The 15,605-nt window shown below is 40.9% G+C and overlaps 1 protein-coding gene across 1 annotated transcript in view; it reads left to right on the forward strand.

Moving 5' to 3' along the window:
* The window catches only part of CNTNAP2 (contactin associated protein 2), a 2,249,322-nt gene that overhangs the window by 2,000,364 nt on the left and 233,353 nt on the right, over positions 1 to 15,605 (forward strand). Inside the window, exon 18 of the mRNA XM_001094652.5 lies at positions 6,474 to 6,710. Coding sequence (XP_001094652.1) covers positions 6,474 to 6,710 — 237 coding nt within the window. The remainder of the gene's footprint in view (positions 1 to 6,473; positions 6,711 to 15,605) is intronic.

Below are 15,605 nucleotides of genomic sequence, written 5' to 3' on the forward strand. Positions count from 1 at the left end.
CAATCACATTGGAGGTTAGGGATTCAACAGATGAATTTAGAGGGAACACAGTTCACTCCATAGCACTCCTGATACCTCTGGTATCAGATTTATATACATAGCATCTCAGGCATATTTAATTTATTCCAACTCTGTGCTTCTATAGAATGTACCTGTATTCAATAATAGCAATAATCATAACAGCTACCAGTAACTAGAACTAGTGCAAAGAGGTGCATTATCTGTTATTAACACACTCCTACGAGGTGCATCTTGTTATGCCAGTGCCACACGTAAGGAGACTGAACCCCAGATGGGACCTGGGAAGCTCACACACCATGAGCAGCGAAGCCAGCACACAGAAGTAGATCTTTGTGACCACAATTCATGCTTTCCTCATCCCTGCTTGCTGCGTCCCATACATCAAATTGTGCCTGGCATCATCGTGCGGCTCTTTGTGATCACATTGGGATTAACCTGCAGGCAAGAAGCATGTCCTCATCATCATTTTAGAAATGGCTTTCCTGGCGCCTTTCACTCATGGACTGATCATGCAACGGCTTTGCTCTTCTGAGCATCCTGCAGCCACTCTCGTTCACCCCTCCTTCCCTTCCAACGGGCCTCCCCTACTTGCAGGATGGCACCCCCTTCCCTCTTTTCCTGGAGCTCTCTCTCCATGGACAAGCTCATGATCCCCTTTCTGTCACTTCCTCAGTGGGGCCTATCCTAACCACCCTACTTAAAATTGCAGCCTCCCCCACCCCACTCCAAGTCTGGATCCCACCTAACCTTGCTTGACTTTTTTCTCCATAGTGGTTACCACCTTCTAACACACAGTATATTTGATTTTCTTATTGAGTTTGTTGTTAAATTTCTTTTTCCCCTTCCAAGAATATAAGCTGTGCAAGGGCAGAGACTTTTCTGTGTTTTTCATTCCTATGAAGCAGACAAACAAAACACCTAAAACAGGGCCTGGCTCATAGTAGGCACGAAATAAATATTTTTTGAATGAATAAATTAGACTTTGTGTGTGTGGGCTTTAGTGTGATTCTTTTCTATGGTGAATTAGTGGCCAGTCTCTTTGGGCAAAAGTACTCAGGGACCCAACTTAGCTCCTTAGAAAACTATTAAGTTCAGAGTTTGAGGACAGTGTATTTTTTATAATTCCTCTTGATCATTATTTTTGCCCTTTTTGTATAATTTAATAGCTGATTATTTTGCCCCAATCTTCTGTGCATTTTATGGTTGTATTATTCATTATGGGTAGTTACAGCATTTTCATAATTAATCTTTAATTGCAATACTTGCAAAGCATTTCACATGAAAAAATGATTTACAAATTGAACCCACCTCTCCCCTTGGATAATTATCACAGGTCCAACTAATGTGTGTGGAGCCCTTGCATGGCAGGGGGCTCTCTCCAATGACAATGTGTTGATTTTCTAATTAACAAAGGTTAAGTAGCGTTTTTCCTTGAAGACCTATAATTTAAACTTATGACATTTGTCACCAAGAACTATTTCTACAGAGCACATAAGTGGAACTCAAATAATTTTCACTGGTTCTAGTGCATTACTGTCTTTTACATAATATATAATGCCCATTTTCAGGACAGAAGATTTTTCTTCATATCGACTAGCTCAGGAATAGTACTTTCTGGTTCACTGTCCCATTTAAATAAATCAGGGACTACCTAAGCAAGAAAATACCTTAATTTATTTAGTTTTCCTTTATAGAGAGAGAAATGGCACTTCACTCACCCGCTTTATAAATTATGAAGAGGGAGTACAAAACTTTATTTATTTATTTATTTATTTATTTTGAGAAAGAGTTTCTCTCTTTTTTGCCCAGGCTGGAGTGCAATGGCAAGATCTCAGCTCACTGCAACCTCCGCCTCCTGGGTTCATGCAATTCTCCTGCCTCAGCCTCCCAAGTAGCTGGGATTACAGGCGTGTGCCACCACCCCCGGCTAATTTTGTATTTTCAGTAGAGACAGGGTTTCACCGTGTTGGCTAGGCTGGTCTCAAACTCCTGACCTCAGGTGATCCGCCCGCCTCGGCCTCCCAAAGTGCTGGGATTACAGGCATGAGCAAAGCTTTATTTAACGAACACAACAAATACAGATTAGACTACAGTCATATGTTACACCCAGTTAAAAGAAGGAGAAATAAAAAAAAGTCAGACATTGGTACAAAGAAAGAAAAAGCAAGCAAGGAAGAGATTTAAGAGCACTTGAGAGGATTTACTGAAATTCAGAAAAAAAGACACAGGCCCAGAGAGAGCTTGTAAACTGTGAGCCAGAGCAATTCAGAGCTGGAAGGAGTCAGAGACACCATCTAGTTGAGCCTCCTTTTTTGTGGACGGGGAAACTGGTACTGAGAGAGATTATGTAATTTGATGAAAGCCACACAACTGAGTAGAAACAGTTGATGAACCTGAGAAGGAAAGATGCACAAACACAAGAACAGGAAGAGAGATGGATCCACGTAGAACCCAAGACGACCAAAGACCCAAGAATCAAGACAGAAGCAGAATGAGAAAACTCTGCCCTGCTAAATCCTTTCTGAAATGAACTCTATATACATAAATAATTAAGTATCCCTGAATAGATCTGAATATCTGCCTTAATGATATAATAAAAATATGATATACTCTAGATTTATTTGCTCTGCCAATTGACCCTTTGAAAAATATCTCCGTTCTTCATCGTGTTAACATTCACAGTCTTTTCAAACTTTCAGTCATTGCTGAAGATCCATGAAATACCAATTGTTTCCAAATTAAAATACATCCCAGAGAGACAAAAGGTTAACATGTGGAGAGAAGCAAAATCATAAAAATGTTAGAAGAAAACATAGTTGAATAATTACATTATTTTGTATTATAGAAGGTCTTTATAAGTAAGCCTCTGACCAAAGGCAGAAATCACACAAATAAAACAGGTGGGTGTGACTACAAAAACATTCAAAAGTTTCATAAAAAAAGAAACACCATATAGAAGTCAAAAGACACAAACTGGAAAGATACAGTTGCAATAAAGAGTTATTTATAACAAAGAGTTAAAACTCATATTGTTATTAATCAATAAGAAATATATTCTCTTCTATTCCCAGCAAAAAGTGAAGGATACAAAGCGACAAAAAATAAGAAAAGGGAAAACATTAAAATTACTCAACTCACAGTATTCGAGGCAATGCAGATTTAAACAGTGAACGCTTTTTGCCCCCGTCAAGCAGGCTGACATGAATACAAAAAGACACTGACCAATATTAAAATAGTGTGGAGAAGGTGATAATCTCATACCCTACTGGTGAATTAGAAATTGGTAAATTCTTCTTACAATAAAATATATTTCAAGTACCTTTAAAATGTATACATCTTTCATCCTAGCAATTAGACTTAAAAGTGTGATTAACTAATTCTAAAGAATCAGTTCTAAGGAAAAACTGGATGACAAGCGTGTAAAGATTTTCATAAAGGTTATATTATTATAGTATCATAAGGTGGAAAATTTTAAAAACTTAAAAGCCCAATGGTGGTGCGAGAGCAAAATAAGTGATCGTGCATTCACAGAATGGGATGCTATGCAGATACTAAGCAAGATGTTCTAGTTGTACGTTTATTGCTTGGAAAATGTTTCAAAGGCCAGGTGCGGTGGCTCACACCCCTAATCCCAGCACTTTGGGAGGCCGAGGTGGGGGTATCACAAGATCAGGAGTACGAGATCAGCCTGATCAGCATGGTGAAACCCCATCGACTAAAACTACAAAAATTAGCTGAGCGTGGTAGCGCGCGCCTTTAATCCCAGCTACTTGGGAGGCTGAGGCAGGAGAATGGCTTGAACCCGGGAGGCGGAAGTTGCAGTCAGCCGAGATCACGCCACTGCACTCCAGCCTGGCAACAGAGCGAGACTCCGTCTCACACACACACACAAAAAAAAGTTTCATGATATGTTAGGTGCAAAAAGCAAGTTTCAAAACAATGTGTATATTATGATCCCATTTCTTCCTTTTTATTTACACATATGTATGTTCATAGAAAAAAAGTAAAACAGGCTGTTCCCTAAAAGAGAAAGTAGTTAAATCTGAGTAGCGTAACAGAATCTGTTTTGTATTCTGCTTCTCAGTACATTTATGGTTGCCACAATGACTATTACATTGATCATCAGGCAAAAAGAGATGGGGAGATCTAAAAATGATTTTTACATTTTAGCATATTTTGATAGGATATAATTGTCTTAATTGACTAGTGATGAAAAATTTTTAAGGCCAGACATTTATTTAATAAAATGCCTTTTGGAAAGCCCTTATTGCAAGGATGAAAGCCATAATGGCTAAAATAATAGAAGCCAAATTGAAATTCTAACACACAAAGAGTAACTAGTGGGTTGAAATTCTTCCAAATCAGGCAAAGGCCCTAATTCTCTTCAGCGTAGAGGTGTGAAGCCCCATTGACAAGCAGATGGCAAAATGGGAAATCCTTCAATGTAGTTGTTTTTAATAACTTCTTTTGCCATCTACTATCTCATAGCTTGGATCAAAAAAGGCACTGAACTCTCTTCACTTCTCTATTCAAATATTTCAGAAGAAATCAAATACTCCCAAGAGAGAAGAGAGTCATGATTCAAATCAATGTGTCACCCAGTGAGAAAACTGCAAGACTTTGGTTTACAGAGATGGTAGAGCAACTCATTTGCCACTTCACTGATGAGGGTTTACAGGCTTAAGCAGTTGCTAATTCATCTCTGCCACTAAAGCCTTTGATCTTCCAGTCCTGTCTGATGAAACTACTGGAGTTTATGACTTTTCTTAAGATAATAGAGTAAGTGATCAGAATCAATCCCCAGCCTACCGATCTTACCTGAATTCCAGTAACCCTACTGATTACTCCTTTTTTTTTTTTTTTTTTTTTTTTTTTTTTTCTGAGACTGAGTCTCGCTCTGTCGCCCAGGCTGGAGTGCAGTGGCGCGATCTCGGCTCACTGCAAGCTCCGCCTCCTGGGTTCACGCCATTCTCCTGCCTCAGCCTCCCGAGTAGCTGGGACTACAGGCGCCAGCCACCACGCCTGGCTAATTTTTTTTGTATTTTTAGTAGAGACGGGGTTTCACCGCGTTAGCCAGTATGGTCTCGACCTCCTGACCTCGTGATCCGCCCACCTCGGCCTCCCAAAGTGCTGGGATTACAGGCCTGAGCCACCGCACCGGGCCTGATTACTCCATTTTTAAAGACATCCAAATCTACATCTCAGAAACATGTACATCTATGAGGCCCCTGACTTGAAAGTTCTTCTCGACAGAACAGGGTTGAAGACAATAAACCCTGTTTGTTGCCTTAGGAATAAGACAGATCTGATACAGTTGCCACTCAGGAACTATGAGTCCTTGAGTAAACTTCTTAACTTCTCTAAGCCTCAGTTTCTCCATCTGTACAATGGGAATAATGTAAATAATATCTCCTTTGATAAGTCGTTGCTTAATAGAGTGCCTAGTATGTAGCCCTCAATGAAAGAGAAACTTGGGTTTTATTTTTAGTAATGGTATCTTCTTTTCTAAATCCTCATCACCTATTTCTTTCAACAGTTTTTCCTATGATTCATTTTCGTTTCCAGAAAAGTTGTTATTCTAAGATACAAACATGCATATAAATTTGAGTTCCTCCTTTTATACCAGCTGCTTTAAAATATATATAGCTAAGAATACTACAGACACAATTAAATCCATTTGTGATAGAATGCTTCAATGAATCTTTCTATGAGATTTCTTGGGAATATTTTAATATTTTCATGCTCATGAACCTCAGTCTAACTCTATAACTTACTCCAAAAATCACAGTGAATGTGCTTGTTGTGCTATATGTCTTGTAATGACATTTAGACAGAAGCAATGAAATCCGATCTAACCTAGCAGTAAATGTGGTAAAGCTGATTTCTGTGTAAAGTTATCAGTTCCAACTTCTAGCTACCCGAGACAAGGAGCCCTGGGTCGTCTTGACATGAACTTAAAAGCAAGGCATCTCTTGAGACAAGAACCAGGATCTACAATCACATTTCAAACGAATTTATGCCTTCCAACTAATTGACTTGTTAACTATGCTAATACATTCATGTCTCTGCCTTTATATTTTTTCAGTAAGTAACGCTACAGAACTCAATGATGTGAGATTAAAGAGCAAAGAATCTAGAGATTTCTGTAAACCCTTTTTCTATAGGAAACCAGATTAGACTTCCAAAACAGCTGATACAATTTTTGTGCATCTCCAAATATTTTATTTCTGTAGCAAATGTGTTGCTTCTTAGAAGACAGCTCTTTTAATTAGGCATTCTAGCCTAAGGGGAGAAAAGCTTCAATTTTCTCTATTTAGATAAGACCAACTTGAAAGTGGCAATACTAGATGCACTATGCAGTCTCATCTCCTACCACAGTTGTTCAAAATGTGAAGAATTAAGCAATAGCAAAGGTTATTCCCTCTGAACTCTGTGCCTTCTGTCATTCCCAGGTGGTGCTGGGGGCCAGCAGGGCTTCCTGGGCTGCATCCGCTCCTTGAGGATGAATGGGGTGACACTTGACCTGGAGGAAAGAGCAAAGGTCACATCTGGGTTCATATCCGGATGCTCAGGCCATTGCACCAGCTATGGAACAAACTGTGAAAACGGAGGCAAATGCCTAGAGAGATACCACGGTTACTCCTGCGATTGCTCTAATACTGCGTATGATGGAACATTTTGCAACAAAGGTAAGGCAGAACCCATTTCCAGAGCCACTTTTGTGCATCTTTTTAAGCCCAAATCATCTATTTAGTGATTTTTCATATGTGAACAAGTGTGCCTTATTCTGAGGTTAAGATGATCAGAATTTTTCTCTCAGGCAGGAAGTTTCCAACCAAAATCATTTCCTAATCATTTTTGTTTGATAAGATGAGAGAAGCTTTGTGTACGGTGCAGAATTTCTTCCAGATTCCAGCAAATTATTCACTGCCTGAAACACTACAAAGACAGCCTCAATACATCTTTATGGTGAGGGTCAAAATAGGTGGACTCCAAAAGGGGACTCAGGACTGACCCTCCCATGTTAGGATTTCCAATAGATCAATTGATCAGTCAACTGCTGTAGTGAATCAGCCAGTGCACCCCAGTGGTCTTGATGCCCCCACCCCCTGCAGTTGCTAAGAGACTATCAAGCTATACTCACCAGAAAGCTCCTCTGGTCAGTCATTAACATCATTATTATCACTCTTACTCAGGATGCCTTTGAATGGCTCTCAGCCTAAGCTAAACGGCAGAAATATTGAAAAACCACATCTAATTGGTCAGCTTAGAGCATCTGTTATTACTTGGTTCTTTTAGTCTTGAATAATTCCTTTAATCCCCGCAGAGCCAATCAATGAGCAGAGTACAAAAGCCCCAATGCATATGCATGTTATCATTTGAACTATACCCTGTGATCCTGCATGACCAGAAGAAGAAATTTACTCAACTGCTCTGTAGCTTAATTTCCCATATATAAATGAGGGATGAAGAGAGGAGGAGCTGGTGCTTTTCCTAAGCTACAATTGAAATGCGTGTAAATCACTCTTCTCTTTCTAAATGAATGTATAGCATTTGGGTAAAGTTTTCTTTGAACGGTTGATGTATCTCTTAATAAGAAGCTTTACATAAGTAGCCTATTCAGACTCTGATGAATACATGGAGGGTTGTTTACACTGGCATTATTCACGCAAGATGCCACACACAGAAGGAGGAATTGTTCCATAACATTCTCTGTACATCCAGGCTACTGTCTGGCAGCGCTATAATATGAGCATACAAATTAGGCCAGACAGGGTATGAAAAATGAGCATGAGACAACAACAAAGGTGGAAAGGAACACTATAGCGGAATAATACCATACCACACTAACAGCGCTATTACAGTGCATTTTTCTGTTCAGAACAACATGGTTCCATGATTTTCCTGTGGCACACAATGGAACGGGCTTGCAAAACACATTAATTTTGCACTTGTAGAAATGACAGTCTTGCAATTACCATTCATTGTGCTTGATGCTAATTTAATGCAGTCATTTCCTTGCCAAAGTAATGTCTGAATGCAATCAAGTAAGCACTAATGCCTGAGAGATTCCAGTATGTAAGTACCAATTTAAAGAAAATCACCATCCCTTTATTTTTGGAGAGTTAGGTTAAACACAGTAGCTCACACAAAACCTCTAGAGGTTAATAGGCAATAGTCATGAATAGAAAGGCAGGGGCATATCCTCCCCAGTTGAGCTCACGTTGCAGATAAAGTTAAATGAATCCTGTGTGTTGCCTTTGACATTATTTCAACATGTTTACGCAAAAGACATCTAAATATTTCCTTATTATCTGTTTAGCAGAATGAGTTTTCATTTGATTCAATTAGTGGCTTTAACCAAAAAATTTAAATAGAAGACTGCAAAACATACTGGAAACCATTTATGAGCATCCTTCTGAGTCAAGTACCTCCTTGACTTGGTAGAATGACAGCAGTACTGTTTTGGAGGAATCCCGCAGCTGTCCAGGAAAGCTTTGTCTGCACTGAGGCAAGCTCCGTCAGGGACTGGAAGGATCTCCCAGCCTGATGCTGTTTCTGCTCTGGACCTCACTCCCCAGGTATCCTGGTGCCTGCACAGCAGTTCCTGTGACCCCCACCTCAAGCTTCAGCCAAACAGCTCGGTCTCTACGAAGAGCTTTGGCATTGGCCAAAGAATGAGCTCTGGGCAAGGCCTTCCCTGGCCTTCCTTTGATAGTATAGGTCTATGCTTGCAGATGTCAAAAACGTCCCTAATATTTTGCCAAGTGAGTGAAGCAAGGCCCAACCTACCACACACAGCCGGATTACATGTTTATACAAAACAACACATGCACACACACAGACGTGAGGCAAACAAACTGTGAGAATACACACCAAAATGTCAATTGTGGTTATTTTTTTCCAGGAGGATAAAAATGCTAGTATTTTTTCTTACTTTATTTTGCTTTAAGTTCTGGGGTACATGTGCAGAACGCGCAGGTTTGTTACATAGGTATACATGTGCCGTGGGGTTTGCTGCATCATCTAGGTTTTAAGCCCCACATGCATTAGGTATTTGGCCTAATGCTCTCTCTCCCCTTGCCCCCAACCCCACAACAGGCCCCTGTGTGTGATGTTCCCTTCCCTGTGTCCATGTGTTCTCATTGTTCAGCAACCACTTATGAGTGAGAACATGCGGTGTTTGGTTTTCTGTTCCTGTGTTAGTTTACTGAGAATGATGGCTTCTAGCTTCATCCATGTCCCTGCAAAGGACATTAACTCATTCTTTTTTATGGCTGCATAGTATTCCATATTGTATAGGTGCCACATTTTCTTTATCCAGTCTATCCTTGATGGGCATTTGGGATGGTTCTGAATATTTGCTATGTAAATAGCGCTGCAATAAACATATGCGTGCATGTTTCTTATTTTGTTTTTGCTTAGCTATATTTTCCAGTCTTTGCACAATGATGTATTTCCTCTAACATCATTATTTTTTCTTCTTTGGAAAAATAGTAATAGGAGGCTGAGTTCCTACCCCAGACATTTGAGGGGTAACTATCTCTGGTCATAAAATATCTAGTTATTTATTAGATATTGTTGGACCATTTAATTGTACTTTCTGGATTGGAGTAGAATGGTCAGGTGAAAATTTTATATACTTATATTGCCCTTGATAATCTCAATACATTTAACAATACATTTTAAAATCTCAGTACATTTAGCAGAACTCATTTTCCACAAGCAGCTGAAGAGACCACCCTTCAGATGGGCACTGGAGGAAGGGCTGCCTTGTTGGGGTCAGGCTGCATGAAAATAAAAACCTCAAGACACTAGTATCACACTCAGCTATGTGAGAGGCTCACACTAGGACAGGCTTGGGACCCAAAATAGCCCAGGGGGACAGATCAGTGAGGTCTTGCCCCTGTATAGTATTAGCCCATCCAGGAGAATGGTGGGCAGACACCCATACTATTTGAATTCTCTCTGTTTTTCTCTCCTTTCTTTCTCCCCCTCATCCCCATCCTCCTTATCATCATCCTCTTCTTCTCTTCTCCTCCTCCTTCCCTCTCCCTTCACCGTAAACACACTCTTTACTTCTACATCAATCCCTGTCTCGGTCTCTGTCTCTCCATATTCCATACTACTTTCCCTCTCTCCCTTTCTTTTGCTGGAGTGTACAGTTGAATGTGTAAATGAAATTACCATGTCTTGTCACTTCACTGAACTAGGAAGACGGGGCTGGATTTGAGCAGGTTCCTCATGATCATCTCTTCTGTTTTGTAGATAATGCACTGATACTGATACTCACTATTCCCCACTAACCGAAACCATACAGGAAGGGGACTTCCTCTAACCTCTTATCCAAATCTCCTTCCAGAACCCTTTTTCTTTTCTTTTTTTTTTTTTTTTTTATTTTGAGACGGAGTCTTGCTCTGTTGCCCAAGCTGGAGTGCAGTGGCATGATCTCTACTCACTGCAAGCTCCACCCCCTGGGTTCATGCCATTCTTCTGCCTCAGCCTCCCATGTAGCTGGGACTACAGGCGCCCGCCACCGCGCCCGGCTAATTTTTGTATTTTTAGTAGAGACGGGGTTTCACTATGTTAGCCAGGATGGTCTTGATCTCCTGATCTCGTGATCCGCCCATCTCAGCCTCCCAAAGTGCTGGGATTACAGGCGTGAGCCACCGTGCCTGGCCCCCTTTTTCTTTTCTTTTCTGTTTTGTTTTGTTTTGTTTTAGATGGAGTTTTGCTCTTGTCGCCCACACTGGAATGCAGTGGCACAATCTCGGCTCACTGTAACCTCTGCCTCCCAGGTTCAAGTGATTCTCCTGCCTCAGCCTCCCGAGTAGCTGGGATTACAGGTACCCACCACCACATCTGGCTAATTTTTGTGTTTTTAGTAGAGATGGTTTCACCATGTTGGTCAGGCAAGTCTTGAACTCCTGACCTCAGGTGATCTGCCCACCTCAGCCTCTCAAGGTGCTGGGATTACAGGTGTGAGCCACCACACCCGGCCCAGAGCTGTTCTTGAAATAGATCCATAAAGATTTGACCACCAGTTAAAGTGTTAGCTCTCCCAGGGCTACTTGCCTGGGAGTGCTGACTGGGGAACATTTCATGGTTTGGAGATGGCACAAGGGCGTTCTGGAAACCCGACAACTAGACCATGCAGGCAGTCTCTTCATCTGTCGGCAGATAACTGCAACATCCCATCTTCTCAGCACGTTCACCAATGAGCAGCAGTTTAACTCAGCGGAGGTAGGTCCCTTCCAGTGCAGAATTCCTTGGCACCCCATTGGCTGAGGCTGACGGGAGAATCATCCCAGACTACATGGAAGGTTTAATTGTGGGTCTGTCATCTTCAGGATTATTGGAGACCAAATAGATAGTTGCTTGGTCATGCCAAGGATAATTTTCTAACATTAAAACTGCTCCTTCTTGGAGACTCAGATCCCAAAACCCTCAAGAATTTTATAACTATCAGTGTCACTTTTATTACTAACCAGAAATTAGAAACATAATTCGCATTACACTCTCTGTGTGTCTTCTCTGTGTTTTTAAGCAAGAGGGAAAATAACAGACCTATAGCAGAGGCAGCAATTTCTATGTTTACCTTTCATGGTTGAATGCCATCGTAGATTGAATTCATGTCCACCTGGAACTTCAGAATACAACCTTGTTTGGAAGTAGGGTCCTTGCAGATGTGATTATGTTAAGGTGAGGTCATACTAGGATAGGGTGGGCCGTCAATCCAATGAGTGTGTCCTCATAGGAAGAGGAGGGGACGCAGAGATACACACAGACACAGAAGGAAAGCCATGTGAAGACGGAGGCGGAGATCGGAGTTACACTGCCCCAAGCCAAGGAATTCCTGAGGCTACCAGAGGCTAGAAGAGCCAAGGAAAGATTCTTCCCTAAAGTTCTGGAAGAAGCGTAGCCCTGAGAACACCTTGCTTTCAGACTTCTGGCTTCCTAGGAAAACAATACAAATGCTAATAAAAATCTACCATCTTCTTAATTCTTGCTCTTAACAAGGATAGCAGCTGGTATTTATGGAGAACTTGTCTGCTAGGCAGTGTGGTAAGCTTTCTAATTGTGTTAGCATCATTTAATCCCCACCACAACCTGGTGAAATAGTTGCTATTACTGTCGCTCCCAGTGTACCAAGAAGGAGATGGTTGCAGTAACCTGCCCCAAGGTGCACATACTAGTAAAAAGCAAGATTCCCTTTACTTTCATTTTGTAGCAACTAAAAGCATAGCCTCTAGTCTAAAAGCTTTTTTAGTTATTGTGATTGAGTAAAAAGAAATTAGAATATTACTGGATGCAGAATTTATCATAAAAATAGGATACAAGAATTCAACAGAGACTCTTTTTTTTTTTTTTTTTTTTTTGCCACATCTAGGTGTAAGGTTTATTCATTTATTGCCTCGTTTATTGAACAAACATTCATTGAACACCTGATGTGCCCAGAAGTCTTGAATGTATAGTTGAATCTGACTACACTGAAATTTCCAAAGCATTTTAATAGTTTACAGATACAAAATCAGGCAAGTCTAGAATATATGATAGGAATACATGTGCATTGGATATCACCCAGGCTGCTGAAAACAGTTCTTCGTTATGATCCTTTCACCGAGCCAAGTTAAGCAAGAACTTATCATCCAGAGACACAAAGATATCTCCAAATTCACTCATCTGCACTTTTTTTAACTATAAAAATGTTCATGTTCATATGTTAAACCAGGACTGCAGTTGAAAAATATGTTTCTTTAATCACTCTGAAACCATTTTCTGAGTTAGGGAGTTCTGTTTTCTTCTCAAGCATTCATTTGTTTATTGCTTAGATAAAACTTGAAGAATAAAAGTCACCGGACTACTGAGTGACCAAGATTTGAATGGTCATTCAATCATTGCACTGTTTCCATCCTTTGCAGTCACACAAATACGTGCCACCCTCCCTGTGTTCCAGCTAAGTCTCCTGTTCTCCCTATGAGTATTGTGAAATTAGCTAATATTTTATAATCTGTATTATTAAGGTGGTAGAAGAAGTTGTTTATAGCAAATTCAAGTCCCAACCTAGAAATGAGGATGGAATTAGATGTCAGTTTGAATCCATCTTTCTCACATACCTATTGTGGAACCTTAGGAAAATTGTTTGTCACTGAGCCTTATCTTCCGGAATATAGTACCTACCTCTTAAGGATACCTTGAAAATCACACGGAATAATGTGAATGAATTTCCACATGAAGGATCTGGCACACAGAAGTCCAACAGCAAATGTCCCTTTTCATTCTTAGCAGCCCTTTGCTTTTTGGTTTGTGTTTTTGTTTTTACTTAATTCATGTTGTCCTTTAATCCTTCCCTAATAGCTTTAAATGTCAAATGCCTAACTGGCATTATTTTGGTGATCCTTGAGTACTGGATTGTCATTTCGGTACTTCAGGAGCAATGGCAGTGTCATAAAATGTCATCTCTACTTAATTTTGGTCACAGTAAAAGTATTCTGAAGCCCTGAAGGACTGAGGAGTATGCAGAGATTCTGGAAGATACAATCGGAAACAACACCCACCAGTATCCCACTGGTTTTGTGACTAGGTCAAGTCTTGGCGCAATGTATCCAGTCCTTTCAAGAACCAAGTTGGGTCACCTTAGTAACTCCTGCATCCCTTCCTGACTCAAGGCCCATCAGGAGACAAGAAAGCACTGATAGCCAGGCACACTGGCTCACACCTGAATCCCAGCATTCTGAGAGGCCAAGATGGGAGGATCATGTGAGCCCAGGTGTTCAAGACCAGCCTGGGCAACATAGTGAGACCTCGTATCTACAGAAAAAATAAACAAAATTAGCCAGGTGTGGTGGCACATGCCTGCAGTCCCAGCTACTTTGGAGGCTGAGATGGGAGAATCAGTTAAGCTCAGGAGGTCAAGGCTTCAATCAACTGAGATTGTGCCACTGCACTTTAGCCTAGGCAACAGAGCAAGACTGAGAAAAGAAAGAGAGAGGGAGACAGACAGGGAGAGAGAGAGAGGGAAGGAAGAAAGGGAGGGAGGGAGGGGAGAGAGAGTGAGAGAGAAGAGAGAGAAAGAAAAGAGAGGAGAAAGAGGGGGAGAAAGAAGGAGGAGGAGAGAAGGACGGAAGGAGAGAAAGAGAGAAGGAGAGAGAGAGAAGAAAAAATAGAAAAAAGAAAAGAAAGGTCACAGACTCCTTTTTGCTCCAAGAGACCTCAGGCTCAAGTCCACATTATACCTCTAAGGAAGAGACGATTTTCTATCTTGCCTCCTAGATAAACATTTCTCGTTGGATGCGAGGTAGTGGGTTTGCCAAAGGGATTCGAAGGCTGAACAAATTCTGTACCACAGCTCTCATTATGGAACAGGGACCAGAGGAAATCCGTGGTCTACCCTTTTAGAGCAGGTTGGAGAGAAAATTAATTAATACAAAATATGTAAACAAGTAGGGAGAGGAGGAAGAGAAATGGTGGAAGTATGCATCTTAAAATTTCACCCCTGTGTGAAACCAGCTAAGCTGTTAGTGACAATGGCCGTTTTTTCTCAGGTCTACCTACCCAGTCTAATAATCCCAGCTTGGAAGACACTTTCACATCAGTAGGGAGAGAAACTTTTCACAGGCTTCTTTTTCATTTTCAGTTGGAACAGGAGGTTTGATAGATTTGGAAGAAGGCCCAAAGGAACAAGAATAGAACCCTTTTTTTCTCTTTTCTTCTTAGAGAATTATTCAAGAAGAGAAAAGATCCCTTCTCTCTTAACATATTTCTCTTCAGACCTTAGGATGCAATTTGAAAGTATCATGATAACTGTGATGGTTAATATATTTCTTAAATCTTCAGACCTTAGGATGCAATTTGAAAGTATCATGATAACTGTGATGGTTAATTTTAAGTGTCAACTTGACTAGATTAAGATTACCTAGTGTTCCATAGTGAGCAGGTCTATGCAAGCCTACCTCCAAAGGTCAAGGGAGCTGAGAGGCCAAAGAAAGAGTCTGACAAAGCCAGTTTCTCAGAAGAAAAAAACAAATTGAACTTATCAACAGAAGCCACGTCTCTGGTATCTACAAGATGAGACGGTGGATCCCTTTACCCCTTCAGACCCAGGGCTTATATAGCATAGAGAAAGGGTCTACATGCTTCAGAAGCAAGTTACCCAAGAGCAGAATTAGTGGTAAACAGTAGAGAGAGTGGAAAACTTAGTGGCATTCTGGAATTGGGTTATTCAGAAGCCAACGTGGTGGATTAGCATCCAGGAAGGAGCTGCTTTAGCCCGTACACTAAAAATCTCTAAAGCATTAGTTTGAGGTGTGTCTGTGAAGCTGTTTCCAGAGAACATTAGCATGTGGGTCTGAATAGATGAGGTGGCGAAGAGCTGCCCTCAGTGTGGGAAGGCATTATCTTATCTGCTAGGGGCTGTAGAGAACAAAAACAGAGAAAAGGTGGTAGTGTCTATCTATCTAGTAGAGATGAGATACACTGTTTTTGGGCAACTCCAGGCTCCCTAGCCTTTGGGCTGCAGAACTTATACCAGATTCTCATGCTTTTGAGCTTGGGCTAAGAGTTACACCATTGGCTTCTTTTGT

The sequence above is a fragment of the Macaca mulatta genome, chromosome 3, assembly GCF_049350105.2.
Source record: "Macaca mulatta isolate MMU2019108-1 chromosome 3, T2T-MMU8v2.0, whole genome shotgun sequence".
Lineage (NCBI taxonomy): Eukaryota > Metazoa > Chordata > Mammalia > Primates > Cercopithecidae > Macaca > Macaca mulatta.